Below are 25,530 nucleotides of genomic sequence, written 5' to 3'. Positions count from 1 at the left end.
CTTACTTTCAAAATTTCAGTGCTACAAAATCTCACAGAGAACAAAACTGCAGCGAGGGATGTGTAATTTAGTCAAATGAGAGAAGCGGTCAGGAGCTGAAGGCTTTTCAATATCAATTATCTGATCCGGTCACACTTCTCATTTTCTGATTTGTAAGTACAAACCCGATTCCAAAAAAGTTGGGACACTGCAGAAATTGTGAATAAAAAATAATGCAATAATTTACAAATCTCATAAACTTATATTTTATTCACAATAGAATATAGATAACATATCAGATGTTGAAAGTGAGACATTTTGAAATGTCATGCCAAATATTGGATTATTTTGGATTTCATGAGAGCTACACATTCCAAAAAAGTTGGGACAAGTAGCAATAAGAGGCCGGAAAAGTTAAATGTACATATAAGGAACAACTGGAGGACCAATTTGCAACTTATTAGGTCAATTGGCAACATGATTGGGTATAAAAAGAGCCTCTCAGAGTGGCAGTGTCTCTCAGAAGTCAAGATGGGCAGAGGATCACCAATTCCCCCAATGCTGCGGCCAAAAATAGTGGAGCAATATCAGAAAGGAGTTTCCCAGAGAAAAACTGCAAAGAGTTTGAAGTTATCATCATCTACAGTGCATAATATCATCCAAAGATTCAGAGAATCTGGAACAATCTCTGTGCGTAAGGGTCAAGGCCGGAAAACCATACTGGATGCCCGTGATCTTCGGGCCCTTAGACGGCACTGCATCACATACAGGAATGCTACTGTAATGGAAATCACAACATGGGCTCAGGAATACTTCCAGAAAACATTGTCAGTGAACACAATCCACCGTGCCATTCGCCGTTGCCGGCTAAAACTCTATAGGTCAAAAAAGAAGCCATATCTAAACATGATCCAGAAGCACAGGCGTTTTCTCTGGGCCAAGGCTCTTTTAAAATGGACTGTGGCAAAGTGGAAAACTGTTCTGTGGTCAGACGAATCAAAATTTGAAGTTCTTTTTGGAAAACCGGGACGCCATTTCATCCGGACTAAAGAGGACAAGGACAACCCAAGTTGTTATCAGCGCTCAGTTCAGAAGCCTGCATCTCTGATGGTATGGGGTTGCATGAGTGCGTGTGGCACGGGCAGCTTACACATCTGGAAAGGCACCATCAATGCTGAAAGGTATATCCAAGTTCTAGAACAACATATGCTCCCATCCAGACGTCGTCTCTTTCAGGGATCCTTGCATTTTCTAACATGACAATGCCAGACCACATACTGCATCAATTACAACATCACGGCTGTGTAGAAGAAGGATCCGGGTACTGAAATGGCCAGCCTGCAGTCCAGATCTTTCACCCATAGAAAACATTTGGCGCATCATAAAGAGGAAGATGCGACAAAGAAGACTTAAGTGAGTTGAGCAACTAGAAGCCTGTATTAGACAAGAATGGGACAACATTCCTATTCCTAAACTTGAGCAACTTGTCTCCTCAGTCCCCAGACGTTTGCAGACTGTTATAAAAGAAGAGGGGATGCCACACAGTGGGAAACATGGCCTTGTCCCAACTTTGTTGAGATGTGTTGATGCCATGAAATTTTAAATCAACTTATTTTTCCCTTAAAATGATACATTTTCTCAGTTTAAACATTTGATATGTCATCTATGTTGTATTCTGAATAAAATATTGAAATTTGAAACTTCCACATCATTGCATTCTGTTTTTATTCACAATTTGTGTCCCAACTTTTTTGGAATCGGGTTTGTAGCTTTAGATAAAAGCATCTGCTAAATGAATAAATGCAAATGTTTGGAACACTTCTGGTGTTCATCGCCTCGTTAAGATGAACCGCTCGTGTTCCTCATTTAAGTCTCTTTGGATAAAATCATCTGCTGAAGGAATAATGTAAATGTAATTCAAATACCTTGATTTTCCTGTGTTTGTCAGTTCAGTTTGTTCTGCAGTGCAGTTATATATATATACAGCAGACAGAGATTGGTCATCTTGTTTACTACTTTAGCTCTGTTTTTTAATTAGTATGGATAATTAAACCAACACCGATCCTCTTGCCCGTCAGTATCTGACTTTCTGAGCTTGTGTTCTCACCTCTTTGGCCTGGTGTCAACTACAAATTCATACAACCAATTTTTCACAATATTACAACAGGAAAGGGAATTTAATATTTAATGCCAATTAGAAAGAGCAGAGCAGAGGTAATTAAAGCTGTTACGTGTCGTTTCACATGTACAAAAAACTAAAATATGTTTTCAGAGCAAACTGAGGTCAGTGTTTATGTGTAAGCAGAGATGAATCATCTAAAAGTCTTAATCACTTCTTCTGGTTAGATATAAGTTACATCACCAAAGACAAAAATAATATATTTTTATAATGCAATAAAAGATTAATCATTAAATCTCATATTATCAGACTTTGTCTGACAAAGATCAAAAAAGCAATTACACTTATTCCCTTCCCAAACACACGGATCAATAACTGATTGTTTTTCTCCAATATTAGTGTCATATTCCAGCTCAATTTTTAGATGTCGCAACATATTGAACCAAAGACTGATCAGAATTATCAACAAATTCTTCAAATCATTATTTAAACTTCATTTTTGCTTGTACTTTTAGTTTTTGTTTTAGACAAAAATTTTTTGAGAATATGGGAAAAGAACTCACATTGTTCTTAGGCAAGGAAAAAATGTAAATTCATAAAATGGCAAAAACTCTTTTTATGAGTGGAACACATATTTTGAATCTGTTTCACATTTTGGGGATCAGTTGGGAGTATTTTTTGCTTGTGCTTGGCTATAGCCTACATATTTTTTTTTGTTGTATTTAAAAATGAATTTCAAATAAAAACTGAGTTTTGAAGTGTTTGCAGTTCAGAGGTGTTTGTCAGTGAGTGATGCTCTGCTGCCCTCTGGTGTTTTCATCCTGAATATTTTTAGCTTGAAAATAATCTGATTTTTTAAAGTGATCAGATGATCAAAACATTCTTACAACGGAGATAAAGTTCATGTGCTGGAGAATTTGAATTTTTGAATTTGAAAATGTTTGAATTTGTTGTTTTTTATTTGTTGAGATCTATATTTAACAAGCTGTGAACACTTCAGTGAAGCACAACTCTTCATATCTGTGTCATTTCCACACTGAATCCATACAGTGCAGGTCAGGTAATGAATGACATGATTGTGTTTTGTACTAGTCTGGTGATGTCATGATCCTGGAACAACACGAGAGCACAAACACTTTCAGATACCCCTTTACAAGTGTATAACTTTAAGAGAACCCTGTTAGCAGAAATGATTTGCTCTTCACCACTCCTGTCAGTCAGATCGATGGAGTTGCAGGAGTCTGATTGGTCCATGAGTCTGAATATTGCTGGATTATTCTGTTGCATCACGTAACTGCGACTGTCCTTACAGTCACTTCTGTTCTTCTGCTTCAACCCTTCGCAGTGACCTAAATAATGTCCCAGTTTAACATGAGCTCTGTCTCAGGTTAGGAGGAAGAGAATGTGTTTTCATCCTATGAAAAATCAATGCTGATTTATGAGTTCCCCAACTCTGTAACCTCCTTAATGTTTAATCTCCATCCGGTTTTGAAGATGTATGTGGTGCATTAACCACTTTAGAAGTGGCTTTTTGAACTGTTTTGGTTATAGAAGAGAACTGATAGAAATGCAACACTAAACTCATTCATATCTTAATGCACAATTTAATTCATCCACTACATTTTTATTTTATTTTGTTTTTTTTTTTTAACTGGTTTGGGAGTGCAAAGCAAGTCATGTTGGGTTGTAATTTTATTTACCATAAATTGAATCATACACCCTTAAAAGAGTTTAAAACTCTGCATAACACTGGCTGAACGACTGAAGGACGGCGTCGTGTTTAAGGCTTTTATTTCGAGCCTGTGCTTCAGTCTGATCATATGTTCTGACAAGCATTAGATTGCATATTGGGGGTTATAAAATATATATTTTAATTGGCATGGGTGATGACATGTCAGTGATATTTGAAGCAAAATTTCAGAGCTTTAGGATAAACGAGCAAAATCCAGTGACACTGTGTGACTTCAGCCCTTAAATGATTTTCTGTACAAAATGTTTCTGTGCACCTGCTTTATGAGAAATTTGGTATATCTTGATCTGAAAGTAACCCTGAGTAGGTCATTCTCTCAAATGTTCATGTGATCTTTCCCTTTAACTCTTATTGATATTGAAATAACCTACACACATTCACCTCAGCCTGGCAGAGAGTTGCGTGTTTTCTGCAGAGCGTCACTAGGGGGCCGAACTGAACAGGAGCAACTCTGGATTTCATTTATTTTAATAGTATCTCACCTACTTCTCACACATTTAGGATTTTCAGAGAACTTCACTGGCACGAGCCTTTTCTACCGAACACTGTGAACTCTACTTTTGTTTTTCATCGGTCAGGTGCTCTGTTCAGGTGATCTGATTGACATCAAGGATTTATTAGGACTCACTCTGGATTCTAGAGGCTGATGAAGAGCATCTTCTCCTCTTCAGTGTTTTCTGTGGATTAAAACACACAGACAGAAAGAAGCATTGAAGATTTTCAGGTAAACTGAATGTTGCATTTAATGTTGTTCATTGTTAACAAAGACAGCCTTATTGTTTACTGCGATTGACTGACGGTATACAGTTTCTTAGCTCTTCAGAAAGCACAAGGGTGTGGTAAGTTCAGGAGAAGCTTATTATTATAAGTGCGTTTCTGATCCTCCTCATCTTCTCTTTCAGCCTTTATTTATAAATGTGTGGCCTATAGTTGTTTCTTTATACTGCTTCAGAATCAGAGAGATGAAGATCTCAACTCAAGGTCAGCTCTGTATGATCAAGCAAACTCATGTGTTGTGATGGCATGAGTGTGGAGATGAATGGACTACATGAGAAAAGAGCGCAGAAGATCTGCTGCACAGCTCCAATTAGAAACTCTTTATTTGGAAGCGCTCCGCTGTGTCGTGTCCTATATACTGCAACCTTTAGCAGAAACTGCGTGGAAGAGAGTCGGGGTTGCCAGATCTGCGTAACAAAACCGATCAAAACCAGCCCAAACAGCCAAACTCAAAACATGCCACTCCCTCTCCTGAAATACAGTCACTGTGATGCTTTACTCACAGTTTGAATTTCATAAAGATGCTTCTGCAGATGACATATGGTGCTTTTTTCTTTACTAGTAAGGAAGGAGAATCGGTCAAATCTCAAATGCTGCTTCTGTATATGTGTGTTTTTCAGCTGAATATGCCGCGGAGCCCGACGTCCAGCGAGGAGGAGATGGCCCAGAGCTTCTCTGACTCTTCTCAGGACTGCAGCTCACACAGTTCCAGAGACGAGGTCATCTACGAGACCATACGAGCAGGACGGCCGGCCGGTCACATGACGGACACCCAGAGCAGCTCGCTCAGCGTACGAGTGTTCATCCCTGACCTGCAGCAGACAGTGAGTGTGTGTCCATTGCTCGCATTGTGTGTTAAACATCATGAACATTTCCTTGAGTGAATGAGGAAAACAGGCATGACGTCACTTTGTAGGCCAGTCGGCGGTTAGCGTCACACTGGTTCCCTCAACAAATACCCAACAGGACTTTTGGATTATCACAAAAAACAAGCTCTGTGATCAACAAAGGTTTATGATACTTACACGTTTTGTCCATCACCTTTGTACCAAATGATGTGTTTCTATAAACACTGTTACAAAGACCACAAACTTAACATAAAAAGCAAGTCAAACTGCCCAACTAAAGAAAACACCGATCACAATAATAGTGACCAAACATTTTCGATAAACATCAATTTAATTAATCCTCGAAAAGAGCTGTAGATAAAGTCAGTCTGGTTTATAATAAGAGACATTTAATGTCTTTTCAGTGGATTTGTTAAAGTCAGTTGTAGTTCTTGTGTTCTGCTCGTTATCATCAGGTGTCTTCAATAATCAAGCAATCATCACTTAATTAACCACTTAAGTACCTAATTAACTCTAACGCTGCTTCTGTGTTACTTTTAACACCCTGCTGGTTCCCACACTCTAAAAAATGCTGGGTTAAAAACAACCCAAGTTGGGTTGAATATGGACAGGTTGGGTTAAAGGGCACCTTTTATGCCCTCTTTCACATGATGTAATATAAGTCTCTGGTCTGGTCAAGTTTAGCTTAAAATATCCCACAAATTTGCCCCTATTTGGGGGTGAGCAAAAATATGCCTTTTACTATATTAATATATTGCTGGCTAAAAAAATAAATCCAAAATTGGTTGAAAAAAAAGGCTGGGTGAAAACAACCCAATCCCTGGTTTTGTCCATATTTAACCCAGCAGTTTTTAGAGTGTGCATATGAACACTGAGCGGTGTTCATTTAACCTTTAAGGCTTGTCAGTAAACGTCCACTGTTATGATTGGCTAACATCATTGCATAGGAAACACTATCAATGTTTTGAGAAAAATTCATCATTTACAGACAAAGCATTATGAAATCACTTATTTGCGGTTTGTGATACAGTTGGTGCTTCATCTTTCAACTAAAGTTTCTTTGCAAACTCTCCAGTACACTGTGCCTCATTTACAAAATAAAATGCTCCGAACAAACATAATCCTCAGATGCAACTAAAATAAACCATCCACTTGTTTCTGACGCTGGGATCCCTCTGAAGCTGTTTAAGCTGGACTTGTCAAAGCAAACGTTCTTTCACTCTTCCATTTGTCCTGTTGTCGGCAGACTCAAGTGTGTGTGGAGTATGTCAGAAACTGAACACAGATCTGTATCAGTGTAGACCGCGTCAGTCATTATAATGGCTTTTATTTGCTTTTGACATGATGCTCACATCCAGTTTAGACAAATGACTGAAGGTGCACTGTGAAAAGTGATACACTCTAACTACTCAATAAAATTGTGTAAACATTAAAAATAATAAAATTAATTCCTTAAAAGTCAACCATTTAAAATGTGTAAAATTAACAAACATCATTACAAAAAACACAAACTGACATAAAAAGCAAAAAATCACATTGCCCAAGTAAATGAAACAATGATCACCATAATGGTGACCAAACATTTTTAATAAAATCAACATCAACATCCAAACCTCTGTTAATTCATGTGTTTTTATCTTTCCATCAGTGTTTCTGCTTGTTATCATCAGGTGTCTTCAATGCTAGCAATAAAAAATAAAGAGTTCTAAATTCATCTTCAGATATTTTTGTTTAAATTTTACTTAACTTTCACTCGTTTTAAATGTTTGACATTTAAGGAATTCATTTGATTAATTCTAACTCAGTTCTATTTGTTGAATTTAATTAATAATATTGCTTGTAATCTGTTGCCAAAATTTTATGGAGTAGTATTACTTTTTACAGTGTAGTATGTACTTTTTACATCATCGCACCACTATTGGTTGATGTCTTGCCCTGGAGGCAGTCATATGCAAATGTTTTTGATCATGTGAGTGACAGGTTGCCCCGCCCTCATCATCAGAGAAGAGAAGAGATGCTGCAAGAGGAAGATATTCTGATTCGAGATTACCAGAACATGAATTTAACACAATAATGATGATGTGCACTGATAAATCATTAAACACTGCGATATTCCATAACAAAATAATTGTCCCTTTTGATTTCGTGTTGTCTTTAATGAAGTCCCCTTCATTTTCCGTCAACAGAAATGCATGAGCTTTATCCCCAGTGCCACTGTGTGGGCTGCTAAACAGCAAATCCTGTGTACATTGAGTCAGAATCTGAAGGATGTGCTGAACTACGGCCTCTTCCAGCCGTCCAGCGATGGCAGCGAGGGAGAATTCCTGGATGAAGAGAGTCTGATCGGGGAATATCCACTGCCAGCCTGCGAGGGCGTCCCGTCACTGGAGGTACAGAAAACCAGTGACACACCTTAAAATGAATAATCTTGTGCTAATACCTGAATGAATACTTACTTCAACATTAACTAAGGATTGATAACAAATCTTAAATCAATGAAGAGCTAACTTTTACTGCAGCTGGAGTCATATGAATTCATAGTTGATGCATCAATTCACATTTAGGGGAGCATCGTCATGAAATGCACTAGCAGAACTTTCAACAGCACAATCACACAGCGCACACATTTACTGAAACAAAAGAGTGTGAATGGTTTAATCTGTGTCTTTATTCTGAGGGTTTATAAATATTTGTTATCATGCAATTGCTGCAATGAAACCCTGAGAAGCTTCTGTGTTCCTGTACGCTTCAGTTTCGCTACAAAACCAGATTGTACAATCAGCCCAGTGTGGACGAGAAGCAGATCGCCAGACTTCACACGAAGGTGAGAGATTCAGTCCTGGAGAGTTTAGCTCCCACCCTGATAGATCCATAGTGATGCGGATAATGCAGTTGGGAATGGGAATGTGATGTAGATATTCTGCCATGACACACGCTTCTCATCATACAGTTATTGTAAAATCTTATTTCTTGTTTGTATGTTTTGCTGTTATTGTTTTTTGTGCGTCAAAATATCAGAAAGCATCTTGTCAATTATTTAAAAAAATGTTTTAATGATTTAAATAATATTCGGGGTAGAGAGAGAGAGATGAGTTTTGTGTTTCCATGCAATTTTAGAGCTTACACACTTACTAATTTTTTAAGTGAAATTTTAGAACGTTCTGGTAAGATTCTCTCAAAGTTATGAACAAATGTTCTTCCAGTAACATTAAAGAAAGTTCATTTAATCTTATCTGGTCTTTAATAATGTTCTCAAAACATTAAAAAAACAGTATTGTTCATGGAACGTGTTTTCTGAAATGTCTTATTTCGATGTTCCTTTAACGTTGTTAAAATGTTGCTGCTTGTTTCAGAACGTTCAGAGAACATTCAAAAGTAACATTCCCATAATGTTTGAAGAATGATACAATGAAATGTTCAATAAACGTTCACATAACCAAAAAAAAAAAAAAAAAGGTTTTAAAACATTTTGAACACTCAGAAATAATGTTTTCATAATTAATAAGAATGTTATCAAAACATTCTTTAGAACATGTTCGGGTTCATTTTGATCATCTGATTAAAGTAATGATTTGTAATTTACATAAGCGAAAACACTTCAAGTAATGTACAGTCATGCGTCTAATTGCACACAGTGTGTTTTGTTGTGTATATTTAAGTCTTTATTTTCTTTCTTATGTTCTCTCTCCAGGCCAGCCTGAGGAAGTTCATAGATTACATCCAGCATCATCAGCTGGACAAATTCTCCAAAATGCTTGACAGAGGGCTGGACCCAAATTACCAGGACAATGAAACCGGAGGTACCAGCGGAACAGATCCACACGCGTCTGAGCTCACGATAAGCTTACAATGCTCTGCTTATTTACTTTTCCAGCCTTTGAGAATGTTCACTCTTTTCCTCTTATCACTTTATTCCTTACCAGTATATAGGACATTTCTGGATTTGATAATTCTATCCATAGTCCATGTGTGCAGTGTGTTAATATATTGCAAGTCATAGGAAGAACAGATTTAATTAAAAATGGCATACAACATTTGGTCAAATTATTTTGCCGGAATAAAGAATCAAGCAGATTTTGTGTGTGTGTGTGTGTGTGTGTGTGTGTGTGTGTGTGTGTGTGTGTGTGTGTGTGTGTGTGTGTCATAGAGACTCCGCTCACCTTCGCCGTCCAGCTGGAGAATAAGCTGGAGTTTATTAAAGCTCTGAGGAACGGAGGAGCTCATCTGGACTTCAGGGCTCAAGACGGCATGACTGCTCTACACAAAGCTGCTCGCGCTAACAACCAGCCAGCGCTCAAGGTACACGACCTGCATTATAACTATTCATCTTATCAGCTGCTGGAGTGCCCAGGATAACCACCAGAGGGCTCTTTCCCATCATGAACTGCATTTCCCATAACCCTTTGCCTGGACTCGTTATGCTTCATTACTTTCAGCTGTGTCTCGTTAGCTTGTTACCTCTGCCTTTATCAGCCCTGTGTCTTCTGTCTTTCTTAGCAAAGTCTTACAAGTGTCACACTGCATTTCTGAGCGCGCTCTCTGGTTCTCTTTCGAACATTTGTTCAGTATCTCACTATGGGAACGCCTCAGGTGTGACCGATCACGGATGCACCAATAACACCACGCCTGCCAATCATGGGAGACCAATTGCTGCAGCGATCAGAGAGTCCCGCCTCCCTGTATATAAACCACACCTTCCCAATCGTTCTCGCTCCCTTTCCTGTGGAAGATTTCGAAAGCTGTCCTCAGCAGACTTGACAGGCTCATGGGGAGAGATGATGGAGAGGGTGACACCCATCCTTCCCCTACTGTTTGAAGATCCGTTAGCGGGAGAGGAAGATGGCGATGACGAGGTGTTTTCGACCGTCCTCGAGGAAGAGCAAGTGATTGAGACTGTCGAGGGCTGCCTCCACACTTTCTTTATAAAATACTGTGTTCAGTTTCGGATCTGCTGTGATTCCTACAGGACCTTCTGGATAAGGGCAGAGCTTTTTCTATGGTTAAGGTTAATATATCTGTCCGCTATCTCGGCATGTCGTATTGGTCTTGACTCGGGTACTTCTCCTGAATTGTCAAATGTGAAACCAAAAGGTACTCTATTCAGGGAAAGTGCCAGCTGCACTGCAAAAAATGCTGTTCTTACTTAGAATTTTTGTCTTGTTTTTAGTCAAAATATCTTAAAGTTCTTAAATCAAGAAGCATTTTCTTGAAAAGTACAAATTATTTTCTTGTTTTCAGGAGAAATAAATAAAAATTGAGTACATTTTTTCCTTAAAACAAGCAAAATAATCTGCCAATGGGGTAAGCAAAATAATCTTAGTCCAATCTGAAAACAAGATTATATAGCTTATTCTTGGTTTGAAATAAGATTATTTTGCTTACCCCATTGGCAGATTATTTTGCTTGTTTTAAGGAGAGACTTACTTAATTTTGACTTATTTTTCCTGAAAACAAGAAAATAATTTTTACTTGTCAAGAAAATGCATCTTGATTTAAGAACTTTAAGATATTTTGACTAGAAACAAGACAAAAAGTCTAAGTAAGAACAGCATTTTTTGCAGTGTGAACTGAAACTGGCAACAAATAGGAAAGTAGAATAAAGAATGGTTGGTGTGTTTTCACACGTCTTGTGAACTGTCTTCTCTCCAGACGCTGCTGGAGCTCGGCGCGTCGCCGGACTATAGAGACGGCCGTGGTTTGACGGCTCTGTATCACACCGTCATGGTGGATGGAGACACGCAGTGCTGCGAGCTGCTGCTGAACGAACACGCGTCCGTCTGCTGCCAGGACGAGAACGGCTGGCATGAGATCCACCAGGTGAACTTCAGCCACACACACACATCCATGGCTTAATCACAGAACGAGGGGTCAGGACACACCGTCCCAATCATACCTCCTTACTGTAGCTACTTAAAGGGATACTTTACCCTAAAATGAAAATGACATCATTAGTTACTCACTCCGGTGTTGTTCCAATGCAATATGCTGTTCTTTTTGTGGATTTTCTAACAGGCTTGTCGTCATGGTCATGTCCAACACCTCGAGCATCTGTTGTTTTACGGCGCAGATATGAGCGCTCAGAACGCCTCGGGGAACACGGCCCTGCACATCTGTGCTCTCTACAACCAGGTGTGTGATCATAGCTGTACATTTACCTACACCATTAGATTACATACTATGATTATTGGCTGGTAAACTACTGAACTTGGGTCTGTTTAAGTGGGCTATTGTTGTATAACTTTGAGTCAGGAAGAATGATGCACACACACACATTCACATCATTACCTTTCTGAAGCACAGAGAGTGAAAGTGACCATGTGCAATGTGTTTGAATCCATTTTATGCATCCTTGCTTATGAGTTTCTTTAAATGCAGTGTATGTATGCAATTGCATAAAGTCTTGAGTTTAATAATTATTTTGTATTAACAGATATTTTGTATCTAATTACAATAATGCTCATTAATGCTCTTTAAATTCTTTCAAATGTATTGAAATCATTTCAGAAAATTTTGATATTAGAGTAAAACTAGATGTTAAGGTGCAGTATGGTTTTATAACAATTCCAATGTCTAGTAACATCCTGTACCGTAAAATGATGGTAAAAATTATGATTTAAACAACTCTACAATACAAGATTTGACCATAAAAAGTTCTATAAAAAGATAAACCTCACATTTCATCCTTTAAACCATTGTTTTAAGAAAAGGGTTGAGTCAAATTATAAATGATTGTATTTTGTGTTCAATAATATTAATTATTATTATTATTATTATTAAATAATATATATTTTTCCAGCATTGATCTGAACAGAGGCAGCAGAGGGGTCGAATGAAAGTGTAGAATCTCTTTCTGACAGTAGGTGGCGCTTATGGAAAGGCAAACACTCTTGTGCACAAAGCAGTGCAGGATTTTTAGGGATTGCACAGAGGAGGGATGGAAATAAAATACCTTCAAAACATTTATGAACATCATAGAGCAGTGTGGAAAAAGAGTGGTAGCTTGTTCAAAGAAATGCATAATGTAATAACTGTAATAAATACTGAATATTTCAGGCATCATTCAGAAAACAAAGTGGAACATGTAGGTGTGCTCGAGGAGATCCTGTTCAAGTGTCTCAAACTGAAGTGTGAGTCTCGTGGACTCGTGCAGCTGTCAGAAACATCAGGAGCGATCAGGAGACGTGATGTTGTTAGAGATTGAGAATGTGTTTGTGACTCCCGCAGGAGAAGTGTGCGCAGATGCTGCTGGTCAGAGGAGCCGACAAGGAGCTGAAGAACCACAACAGCCAGAGTCCGTTTCAGGTAACGTCTCATTCATGTTCCCTGAACATCACTGAAGGCCGAGCACTCATGCTGGAACCTCAACCGGCTTCAGTGTGTTTCAGTAGCTCCGACAGCTTCATGCTTTAACCTTCACTAGGACAGTTTTAACTGTGGAAGCTTGTTTACAGCATGGAATAAAAAATCAAAGAGGTAACGGCCTCATTTTCAGAACAATGATGGTGCTTGAAGTGTACTTTTTACTGTAAAGCATCACCCCTTATTTCAGATCATCACACATTAAAGAGGTAAAGTGCATTATTATTTATAATATATCATTGAATACTATTGCCATGGATTGCTCTGCGTGGCAGGATTAAGAGTGGCAGCATAGTTTTCTGATACATGGATTAGTATGTCAATATATAGTGACCTCATTATACACAATTATACACAAATATTTGTGTATTTATAGCACAAGTTCATCTTTTACATGCATCTAGTGTGCAAAACTCACCCATTGACTTGAATGATTGTTTAGGCATAGCTTTCTGCCTTTTGGGTATTTAAAATAGATAGGATTAGGTTTGAGGTCAGATTTAGGAAAAATGCATTGATGATGAAATGGAAGTCGCAGCAGATGGTTTCTTCCATTTTGTGATGTACATCTGAATGTAGGGCGGGGCTTGGTTCTGTGCATCAGTGGTTGATTGGATGTTGAGATGTGGGCGTGACTCAAAGATGGAGGAGGGTCTGAATGGGAGCTTGCAGGGGCGGGGTTTAACTGGTGATGTCATCGTAATGTTTAAATACTGAGCTGCGATTGGGATTTTTCTATGTATGATGTGGCATTTACATTTGCACAGAGACTGAAACCTGAATGCACCCTCCTGTCCTGCTGCATCATTCATCTCCATCGCTCTGAGCGAACAGAATCCGTCTGAATGAGAGATTATTCAGGAGTTCATATTCTGAAGGCAGCGTGTGTGTAAATATGTGCTGATGTGCTGACATAGATCAGGGATTGATTGGAGATCAAGGGGTCAGGTTTGAGGATTTCAGGTCCTGTGTGTGTGTGTGTTACAGTAGTTTGTGGATGAACTGTGATTAAAGGCTACAGATGGTGAGGTACAAATCTCCTGTTAGAAGTCCTCTTAGGATTACAGATCAAGCACGCATGTGCAGACTCACTCGAACGAGCGCGTTCACGAGAAGCAACTGAGCAGAATGAAAATAATCACCTCAAGGAAGAGATTCACTGCTAAACCCTCTGAGATTTTAACATCACTTTAGATGCACGGTGTAGTGTGAATTATTTCAACTAAAAACCATCCCAAGGTAAATCGGGCGTTCCATCAGGATGTGATCCGGCACAGATTCTCTTCAATATCTGGGATGCCTCAAAACGAGATACGATTACAATTTGATTAGATTCAGGGGCCTGTGATCAATATATTGATTACAATATTATGTGCCGATTTATTACACACTCTAAAAAATGCTGGGTTACAAACAACCCAAGTTGGGTTGAAAATGGACAAACCCAGCGGTTGGGTTAAATGTTTGCCCAACCTGCTGGGTAGTTTTATTTAACTCAACTATTGTTTAAAAATTACTGTATTGCTTAATTAAAATTAACCCAAAGTATGTTGGAAATGAACGTTTATTAATGTTCAATGAATAATTATTAAACAATACACATTTATTAAATTGCTTATTAATACATTTATATTAATAAACTGTTAAACTATTAAATTTATATTAATAAAATATTAAAGCTTATTAATAAACATTCACCTTTTGTCTATTATTGTTGTCTCTAATTGCATCTGGGTTCATTTTAAGCTAGCCATATAGCAATTTTTAAATAATAGTTGGTTTAAATAAAACTACCCAGCAGGTTGAGAAACATTTAACCCAACCGCTGGGTTTGTCCATTTTCAACCCAACTTGGGTTGTTTTTAATCCAGCATTTTTTAGAGTGCAACCATTTACATTTTTATTCACTCACAAATGCAACCAGAATATATAACATGAACATTTAAATGAACAAATCCTGTATCCCAGATGTGACATCCACAACCGAAAATACACTTCAGTTTTTATAATAATATAGAATAAATAGAGTCGCACTTGAGAATTGTTGGTAACTCTTTACTATAAGGTTTCATTTGTTAACATTAGTTTATAGTTTTTCTCAATCGATTTACACACATTTCTTCTGTTCTCAAAACAGTGAACTCAGTGATCTGAACACTTTGTAATTGTCCTAAACAGATTGTTCGTTTCCATTAATTTCACACAAATAGCAAATCATATGAACCATTTTCTCACAACACTACGCACAAAAGTCTCCGATGTTTTCATACATCCAACCAAAACTTTAATATATCAGGAAAAAAACATTCACAGCTATTTTTATTTCTTTGACAAACATTAATGTACCATTTGTCCAAACAACAAACAAAACTCTGGAATTTGTCATATTATCAAACACACATGCACAATTATCCCGAACTGAAATCTGCTCGATTAATAAAAACACTGGGAATGCTGTTTTCACAGTTGTTTACACATTTATCACAACTGCATTATGCAATAAGGAAAATAAAAAGGGAAAGTATAAATAGAGCAAGAAAATATGCAAGAGAAGGGGAAAATAAAGGGGGATGTAAGGAGAAGGAAAGAAAGAGTGGAGCATATATGAGGAGGATCGGAGAAGAGCGGAGCTCAGTGGAGGATGCTGGAAAGAGTTTTAAAGCTGTTGAGATCACTGAAAAACTTTTGCTTGACAATTTGTATATTCTCAAATGTCAGGGTGGCACAACTGCAAATATTTTATTATCAACTGACGGGTAATAATATTAAACCTGATCCAGAGGATCTCTGATCATTGAACATGAACAGGGTTGCAGAAATCTCTCAAATACTGATAAAACAGCTCATTTCAAGTATGGGAAGATATATATTTACAAATATGTGGTTGTATCACCTGACAAAAAAGTAACAAAGAATTTAAACACTTCAAAATGTTATGTAGCAACTGAAAGTTGTTTAAACACATTTTTTTTTACTCAAAAATATGCATTAATATCATCAGTTTTGAAAAGATTTTTTTTAAAAATACAGTTTTTTGAGCTTTATTTGCTCAGTGACCCATATAACCAAACCTGTTGGAAAAACTTTACAATAAACGTGTATTTTCATTAGTGTTTGTACATCCACAACTGAAAGTGTTCTCAAATCATCAGAGAATACGACTGTAGTTTTGATGTTAGTATTTACTTTTAATAAATTAATTACTAGAAAAAACGCAGTGCTTTTTTTTGCTCTTCGGGAGAGTATTCCATCTGCTCTCCCACCCCCGGAGGAGGGCCGGGGGGAATTTGTGTTGTCTGTCCATCTACCGCCGCTGGCTCTCCGGAGTCCAGCAGTACCCACTTTATTACAAAAAGAGCAGTTTCCTCAAACTCCAGGTCACAAGAGGGCGCGTCTGCCAGTGTGCCAGGCCCCGCCTCGCCGCTCGCAGCCCCCTCCCATTCCGCTAGCAGGTGGCAGTGTGATGGTGCAGGCCGCGTCCCGTGCGCCGTCTCCCATATGCACTGCTGCCTCACAGAGTCCGACCACACTCCGGGCCGCTTCCATGCCGTCCGAGTCGGGTCCCCGTACTCTGCCTTGCTGCCCCACCCCCGGTGCGTCTGTGGTGCCTTTGGTCCTGCTGGCTCGGAGTCTGGAGGCGTGGATCGTGCTTCCCAGCCCGTCCCGCTGGCAAATTCACACCATCAGACTCGGCTATGCGATTCAGTTCGTCCGGCGTCCCCCGGTTTTTAGGGGTGTCCACTTCACTCCGGTGTCGTTGGACAGTGCACCTGTTCTCCGGGCGGAGATTGCTGTCCTACTGGCGAAGGATGCAATCGAGCCGGTCCCTCCAGCCGATATGAAGTCGGGGTTTTACAGACCCTACTTCATTGTACCAAAGAAGGGCGGTGAGCTATAGCCAATCCTGGATCTGCGTGTTTTGAACCGGTATCTTCACAGGATGCTGTTCAAGATGCTCACGCAGAAGCGCATTTTCGAATGCGTCCGTCCCCAGGATTGGTTTGCAGCGATCGACCTGAAGGACGCGTACTTTCATGTCTCGATTCTGCCTCGACACAGACCCTTCCTACGGTTTGCGTTCGAGGGTCGGGCATATCAGTACAAAGTCCTACCCTTCGGGCTGGCCCTGTCACCCCGCGTCTTTACGAAGGTTGCGGAGGCGGCCATTGTTCCCCTCAAGGAACAAGGCATTCGTATTCTCAACTATCTCGACGACTGGCTGATCCTGGCCAGCTTGCGAGAGCAGTTGTGCGAACACAGGGACATGGTTTTAGCTCACCTCAGCTGGCTGGGTCTTCGGGTCAACTGGGACAAGAGCAAACTCACCCCCGGGCAGAGGATCTCTTATCTCGGTCTCGAGCTAGACTCGGTCGCACGGAGAAAGTATTTCAGAGGCTCCTGGGGCATATGGCATCTGCAGCCGCGGTGACGCCGCTCGGATTGCTCCATATGAGGCCGCTTCAACACTGGCTCCGCGGCCGGGTCCCGAGATGGGCGTGGCATCCTCTTGATGTGGAGTCAGAAGCATCTGAGGTCCCTTCGGGCCACTCATGTCCCAGGTGTGCTCAACCGTGCAGCCGACGAGCTCTCACGGCAGCCTCCACTTGCGGGCGAGTGGCGGCTCCACCCCCAGGCGGTTCAGCTGATTTGGCAGCATTTCGGCGAGGCCCAGGTAGACCTGTTTGCCTCCCCAGAAACTGCCCATTGCCAATGTATCTATTCCCTGACCGGCGGCACGCTTGGCATGGATGCCCTGGCACACAGCTGGCCCCAGGGTCTGCGCAAATATGCGTTTCTCCCAGTGAGCCTTCTCGCACAACTCTTGTGCAAGGTCAGGGAGGACGGGGAACAGGTCTTGTTAGTGGCGCCGTACTGGCCCACTCGGACCTGGTTCTCGGACCTCACACTCCTCGCGACAGCCCCTCCCTGGCCGATTCCTCTGAGGAAGGACCTCCTGACTCAGAGACAGGGCACCCTGTGGCACCCGCGTCCCGATCTATGGAACCTCCACGTGTGGTCCCTGGATGGGATGCGGAGGTTCTGAGTGATCTTCTGCAAGCGGTCGTAGACACCATCACTTCCGCTAGAGCTCCTTCCACTAGGAGTCTCTACGCGCTGAAGTGGAACCTGTTCGTCGAATGGTGCGCCTCTCGCCGAGAGGACCCCCGATCATGTTCGGTCAGATCCGTGCTTTCCTTCCTGCAAGAAGGGTTGGAGCAAAGGCTGTCTCCCTCCACCCTGAAGGTGTATGTTGCCGCTATCGCCGCACATCACTACGCAGTTGAGGGTAAGTCCCTGGGGAAACACGATCTGATCGTCAGGTTCCTGAGGGGGGCCAGGAGACTGAATCCTCCTCGCCCTTCCTCCGTACCCTCTTGGGATTTGACCCTGGTTCTCACAGCTCTCCGGGGTCATCCCTTTGAGCCTTTGCAATCAGTCGACCTGAAAGTAATGTCTCTTAAAACGGTTCTTCTGGTTGAATTGGCCTTCCTTAAGAGGGTAGTGGATCTGCATGCATTTTCGGTCGACGAAACGTGCCTAGAATTCGGGCCCGGTGATTCTCACGTCATCCTGAGACCCCGGCCCGGATATGTGCCCAAGGTTCCTACCACTCCCTTCAGAGATCAGGTAGTGAACCTGCAAGCGCTGCCCTCGGAGGAGGCAGACCCAGCCCTAGCTTTGCTCTGTCCCGTCCGCGCTCTGCGCGTTTACGTGGACAGAACGCGAAGCTTCAGGACCTCAGATCAGCTGACCATCTGTTATGGAGGCCAGCAGAAGGGAAAGGCTGTCTCCAAGCAGAGGATGGCCCACTGGATAGTGGATGCCATCGCCTTGGCGTACGACTCCCAAGGCGTGCCTTGCCTGCTTGGGTTGAGAGCCCACTCCACCAGAGGGGTGGCCTCTTCCTGGGCGCTGGCTCATGGCGCCTCGCTGACAGATATCTGTAGAGCTGCGGGCTGGGCGACACCTAACACGTTCGCTAGGTTTTATAGCCTACGTGTAGAGCCGGTATCTTCCCGTGTACTCGCATCCACTAGCCGGTAGACGCGTTGAACCCGCTCTAAGTGTCGGCTTGCAATGCCATTCCCGCCCCCTGGGCCGGATACGTGCATATCTTTACTCCAGTCGTGTTCCCCGCTTGGCGAACCCTGTCGAGTTCCTCCGCCTCCCCCTTCGGCTCGGACATTGCGGAGTGTCTGATGCCAGGCCTACATCTGTCGCTGACGCTGTCTGTTGGCTGGGGCCCATATGTCGTGACCCCTCTACGTGAGCGGTCCCATATGTGTATCATCCACGGTTTAAAACTCCCTACGGGCCGAGTCCGTGTCTTTCCCTTAGCAGAGCCAGCTCTGCTGTCACCTGTCAGATGAGTCTCCCCCTAAACCAGGTGGAGCCATCCCAGGGACTCCACATGCGTACTGCCCCCCGGGCCAGTCCATATGTGTATTCTCCACGTAAAGTGTAGGGTAGGTAGTGGTCTCCGCAGCGTCCCCTTCGGGTTCGCTTCCCCAGTGTGTCTAGTTTACTTAGTGGGTATGAGGTGAAACAGCAGTAAACTCCTCGGCGTAAGCTCGCCCCCTTCTCCAGTCCTCCGGTGCTATGGGCGGCTGAGCTTGCGCTGGGCACTGGAAGGGGTTTCGTAACTGTGGCGCTTTAGTTGGGATCCCAATTCGTCGGTCACTACTGACGTACGTCGAACGTGACCGACTGAAAGGGAACGTCTCGGTTACGTATGTAACCCTCGTTCCCTGAAGGAGGGAACGGAGACGTACGTCCCGTCGCCACAGTTTCTGTACCCTCGCTGTAGCGCGGACACCAGCTGTCTCCTCAGCGAAAAACAGAGTGCGATTGCATCTGCTTCCTATTTATATACACCTGTCGGAGGCGGTGCGCATTATGCAAATATCGCACGCCAATTCCATTGGCTTGTTTTAGTTCACACGAAGCTGATAGGGCTCTCTAAGCGATATCCCAATTCGTCGGTCACTACTGACGTACGTCTCCGTTCCCTCCTTCAGGGAACGAGGGTTACATACGTAACCGAGATGATTTTAATAATGTTTTAGTAAATGCTGAGATTAACATGGACTAAGATTTAGTAGAAGAATTAGTCATTGTTTTCTTCTGTACAGACAAAACAAACTCTGTTACATTATTTCCTGTTATGACTGTAAAGCTGCTTTGAAACAGTCTGTATTGTAAAAAGCACTTTATAAATAAAGGAAACTTGACTTGATCGCTAGTTTATGTTACCTAATCAAAGCTTATTGTAAAGTATTGTAAGCTAAATTTTAATAAAGTTGTTAAAACTCTTCAAATATTTGATAACAGCTCAGTGAATCTTTATATACAGTAACAGTCAAACAAGTCTTATAGATATATAAAAATATGTATAGATTTTTGTTTTGCACATTGCATCATATCGTTAGTCGTTTTGATTGATGCATCAATATTGATGTATCCTTATGAGTTTACAGTACTCTGAATGAAAGAGACTCAGACACTTTATGAATTACAGCAGCTCCTTGTGTTTCAGGTGGCGATAATCTCCGGGAACTTCGAGCTGGCGGAGCTCATTAAGAAGCACAGAGACAGTGATGTAGGTAAGTGACTGTAAGAGCCCGTATCAGATGCTCTGTAGACAGCAGTGTGTGCTGGAGATATATAGGGCATGTCTTAATGTGAAAGAAACGGCTGGACTAATCCCAGGAACTGCAGGATTAAGACTGATGACCGGCCAAAGCTGCACTGAAGATATTTTCCTCTGCAAATGCTGTTGTTTTCTGAGTGGATGATGTTGGACACAAACATGCTGCGTTTCAAACGCACAGGTCTGAAGATGTTCAGTGTCACCTAAACATACCCTACGTCTATACTGAAAACACATAATGTGTGTATTTCTTTATGAAATATGATATCTTTGTTATGGTTCCATAATGAACCTTTAAAATCCACAGAACGACAAACGTTTCTGCGAAAACCTGCTTTTGAAACTTTTATTTTTAAGATTAACATGCTTCCATTGGTTTACATTAGTTAACATGAACTAACAATGAAAAACAGGGTAACACTTTATTCAAAGCCTTTATATATAATGCAATATACAAGTTTTTTAATGCATTAATTATGCCTTGTAATGCACTGTATGATCTCATGAACAATTATAACCACAGTTATAATGCATTATAATATTTATGTTACACCTTCATGAAGTCGAATGCATTAAAGGACATGAAAAAACAGATCAACAAGGAATCGGCTAATTTTATAATGCATTTTTAAACTTTTAATACAATTATTTGTGAAAAGATATAATGCATTATAACATATATGATACCTTTACAATGCATCATACATAAAGGCTTTAACTAAAGTGTTACCAAAAAAAAAAAAAAAAGCATTTATTAATCTTAGTTAATGCTAATGTCAACATTTACTAATACATTATTAAAATCAAAAGTTGTATCTGTTAATATTGTGTAATGGCCCTGAACTGACACTAACAATCATCATTAATACAGATGCACTGCTCCTGTTAATGTTAGTTAATGCATTAACGTTAACTAATGGAGCCTTACTGTAAGTGTTTTTCATTCATATGTGTAATATAGGCAGGCTGGACTCTATCAAAAGAGGGTTGGGCTTTTCCAAAGGAAAAAACAAAGCAGTGCTGCTCTATATGTTGACATGACTTAAACAGTATTGTCGTTTTTAGTATGTTTTTTATAAAAGCAAAAAAAAAAAAAGTTCAGTGAGAGCTGGATTATACCGGAGCCGTTCACATAAATAAATCAATCAAAAGGAACAGAAATAAATATCTGAGGAGGCATAATCCGTGATTGTTTCCCGGAGCGGCACACAGCTGTCCTGCAGACTAAATGAAAAAAGCCGCAAGTGGCGACAGCAGCATTGAGGGATTATGAACTCATCATCTTCCAGCAGCGCAGCGGCGTCCACTGCCTCCACACAGCAGCATCTCCGCATCCACCCGCCGCCTCCGCTCATGGATTGGGATGGGATTTTGTAGTGTCTGGAAACCTCTTGGCCATGGGTTCTGCCTGCTGCACCGCAGAGAGAGGTGTGTTGATTTACGCTGCTTTCATCCCTATAGCAGGAGCTTCCTCCAGGTGTTTGTTCGTGTGTTGTCTTGAAATGATCCGCAGATTGCTGAGATGACGGAAATGACATTAAGTTCAGTTTTAATCTGTTGCCTTCAACACACTCCGTTTGCAGCAGAAAGCAAAGGGAAACACAAATGACGAAGAGCCAATGAACTGTTTTCAGTGAAAATCATCTCTTTTTTTTCAGCAGAAAGATGATTGAGTTTAATAAAGCCTGACTGTGTTTGCGCAGAGATCATCTGCACCGACCATAAACAGCTCAAACATGTTGTAATAGAGTCATAAATGGTTTGTGGTACACTTTACAGTAATGATGCATTGGTTAATGCATTAACTAACAATGATCAATGCATTTGTTACAGAATTTATTAATCTGTGCTAAAAAAAAAAATGCAACTGTTAATTTTTAGTTCATGAATTTTAGCTCAGCTCATTTAAATAATATTAACACACTTGAAAAAGTAAACTAAGGGATTATTCTTAATATTTCTGTAATTGAATTACTTCTGATGTAACTGCATTAAATACTGTATATAAAACATTATATTCTATATAAAACAACAGTGGAACATCAATATTTAATGTCTAATGTTTTTAATGTAACATTTTCCCTTTAAATACTTTGGTCAGTTCGAGAATAATTTATGCAATTATATATTATTTATTAGAGCAGTTTCATGTCTATCCTTTAGTCATTAGTAATAAATATCCCAATACTTTTTAGAGAGAGTAATTTAATCTAATTAAACTGTTGAAGATGTAATTAGTGGATAGTAATTGATTACTTTTTTAGAGTAACTTACCCAATGTTGAAATTAACATGAGCTAATCTTTATATATATAGAAGCTGTCCTGAAACCATGTCCTGCACAGGCGGCAGTTTCTGTCATTTTGGTTACTATAATGTCCGAGTATGAAACATATACTGCATGCTTTACTGTTTGATATTGTGACCGTGTTGATGTCTGATCCGAACACTTCCAGAGGAGAAGCTGGATGTTTATATAACGTGAGGCATGGAAACACACGCGACGCTCCCGTGTGAACTTGTGAAACGAGACTTAGACACACTTCTTCAGCTTTCTAACAACTCGCACTTTTTCATATCGTTCTTCTCTCAGACCATCCTCAAAATAAAGCAATGTGAATTTCTCAAAGACAATTTCCAACAAAATCCAGTTTTAATTTTTCATGTTTATTGTCAAATATTGCCTGTTGAAATATTACATCTGCTGTGTTTCTATTGATCGCTGGTCTCCTGTTTAGATGTGGAAAGACTCGTCTCTTATATAATACTAGGATGTTTAACTCTGTTGACTGTAGTTCAGTCAGTGTACGCTTGGCCAGAGGATTTTCACCAGATTTTCATTGATCCCAGTTCTGATCCTGTGTTCTTGAGAAAACACTGATTGCTCCAACCATTGCGTAATGCACAGATTTCCCTCAAAATCCTGTTGCTCCGTGAGAAAGGATTGAAACGCGGGAGCTTGTGTGTTTGTCTGATTCCAGTATGAACTACAGTCGTGTTTTATGCTCAGTTGAATCCACACGTCCTTCGCTGTTGGCTACAAAATACCAGAAGAAAAGACAAATATACTTTCAGAAAGAGGCAAAGACTCTTATGTCATGTGTAATGTGTGCATGTAAAAGGACATTGGTTCTGTTTAGGGACATTATAAATCATTTTACATTTGTTAAAGCGTTATGAAATGTCTGTCATTTATTACTCTCCCTCATGTCGTTCCACACCCGTAAGACCTCATGACCTCTAATCCAAACATTAGCCGTTAAAGACAGAATTATTAATAGTCTCTGGAACTACTTTATACTTGATCATTTATAAATCATGTTTATAATGCATTATGACCATGTGCATTGAAAAAGCAAATGCATGGCTTATAAATACATTTAAAAATATAATATAAATGCAACTATAACTGTTCTTATAATGCAATATAGGTCTTAATGAGTCTTTATACATATATTTATAGTATAGTAATACTTATAAATAAGTATAAATGGGGCTTTAATTCATTATAAGCATGGTCTTCATAAAAAAGTTCATTATGCAACATATAGATGGATTGATTTGCTTGTAAACATGAATGATTTTCTTTTTTTTTTTCTTTTTTTTTTTTGCCCAGAGAATGAGCAACATTGATGCTGAAGTCGTGATAAACGTGTTTGTGTGAAATGAGAGAGAGCGAATTTAAAGGGTTAGTTCACCCAAAAGTTTCTGTCATTATTACTCTCCCTCATGTCGTTCCACACCTGTAAGACCTTCGTTCATCTTCAGAACACAAATTAAGATATTTTTGATGAAATCCAAGAGACTCGTCCATAAACAGCAACATAATCAACACTTTCAAGGTCCAGAAAGGAACTAAAGACATTGTTAAAACAGTCATGTGACTGCAGTGGATCAACCTTAATGTTATGAAGAGACGAGAATACTTTTAGTGCACAAAAAAAAACAAAATAACGACTTTTCAACAATATCTATATGGGCCGATTTCAAAATGCTACTTCAGAGCTTTATGAATCGAATCAGCGGTTCAGAGCGCCAAAGTCACGTGATTTCAGCAGCTTAGTCATTTGATAGGAGATCCAAATCACTGATTCACAACAAAAGATTCATAACGCTCCGAAGCTTCCTGAAGCAGTGTTTTGAAATCGGCCATCACTATATAAGTCGTTATTTTGGGGTTTTTTTGGTGCACCAAAAATATTCTCATCACTTTATTATATTAATATTGAACCGCTGTACTCACATGAACTGATTTAAATATGTTTTTGGTACATTAATGGATCTTGAGAGAGGAAATGTCATTGCTCGGGCCTCACTGAGCCATCGGATTTCATCAAAAATATCTTATTTTGTGTTCTGAAGATGAACGAAGGTCTTACGGGTGTGGAACGACATGAGAGAGAGTAATAAATGACAGAAACTTCATGTTTCAGTGAACTAACCCTTCAAGTGTGTGTGTGTGTGTGTGTGTGTGTGTGTGTGTGTTTACCTGGTCAACATTATTATCATTCATTATTCATTATATTTGAGATCAGAGTATCATTATCTGATTGAAAGAGTGAAGCATCTTGCCTTATCCATGCGATCCTGCTGCACTCCGAACTTCCCTCCATAGCCGTGGGAAGCTTTGGGCATGTTCTCCAGCTCCTTCTGCTTCAGGTCACTGTGTTCAGACGACACCCTCTCACGCAGCTTATGAATACTGACAAATGAGAGAAATATACACGGAAATCCTCATCATAACGCATGTCGTAATGATGCCTTTCATGACAATTATTCCATTTGTTATTTGAATGTATGATGATTTATAAAATGTGTTATATCCACTTATACTATTGTTCAAAAGTTTAAGCCCAGTAAGATTTTTTTTTTAAAGAAATTATGACTTTTATTCATCAAGGATCCACTAAATTGATCTAAAGTGACAGTAAAGACACTTTAATGTCACCACAAAATCTATTTCAAATCAGTGCTGTTCTTTTAATTTTTCTAATAGTTCTGAAAAATAAAGTGTATCACAATTTCCACAGAAATCTGAAGCAGCACAA

The 25,530-nt window shown here is 40.1% G+C and overlaps 1 protein-coding gene across 1 annotated transcript in view; it reads left to right on the top strand.

The window, feature by feature from the left end:
* Positions 1–4,542: 4,542 nt before the first annotated feature.
* The window catches only part of shank2a (SH3 and multiple ankyrin repeat domains 2a), a 35,842-nt gene continuing 14,854 nt past the window's right edge, over positions 4,543–25,530 (top strand). The window contains exons 1-10 of the mRNA XM_067390733.1: positions 4,543–4,572; positions 5,246–5,449; positions 7,660–7,863; positions 8,226–8,297; positions 9,165–9,273; positions 9,621–9,772; positions 11,123–11,290; positions 11,486–11,602; positions 12,698–12,775; positions 20,370–20,436. Of these exons, the coding sequence (XP_067246834.1) occupies positions 5,252–5,449; positions 7,660–7,863; positions 8,226–8,297; positions 9,165–9,273; positions 9,621–9,772; positions 11,123–11,290; positions 11,486–11,602; positions 12,698–12,775; positions 20,370–20,436 (1,165 nt within the window). The 5' untranslated portion in view covers positions 4,543–4,572; positions 5,246–5,251. The remainder of the gene's footprint in view (positions 4,573–5,245; positions 5,450–7,659; positions 7,864–8,225; positions 8,298–9,164; positions 9,274–9,620; positions 9,773–11,122; positions 11,291–11,485; positions 11,603–12,697; positions 12,776–20,369; positions 20,437–25,530) is intronic.

This window comes from Chanodichthys erythropterus, chromosome 7 (assembly GCF_024489055.1).
Source record: "Chanodichthys erythropterus isolate Z2021 chromosome 7, ASM2448905v1, whole genome shotgun sequence".
Taxonomy (NCBI): domain Eukaryota; kingdom Metazoa; phylum Chordata; class Actinopteri; order Cypriniformes; family Xenocyprididae; genus Chanodichthys; species Chanodichthys erythropterus.
Note: the sequence above shows the minus strand (reverse complement) of the source record. Positions and strands in the feature narration are given on the sequence as shown.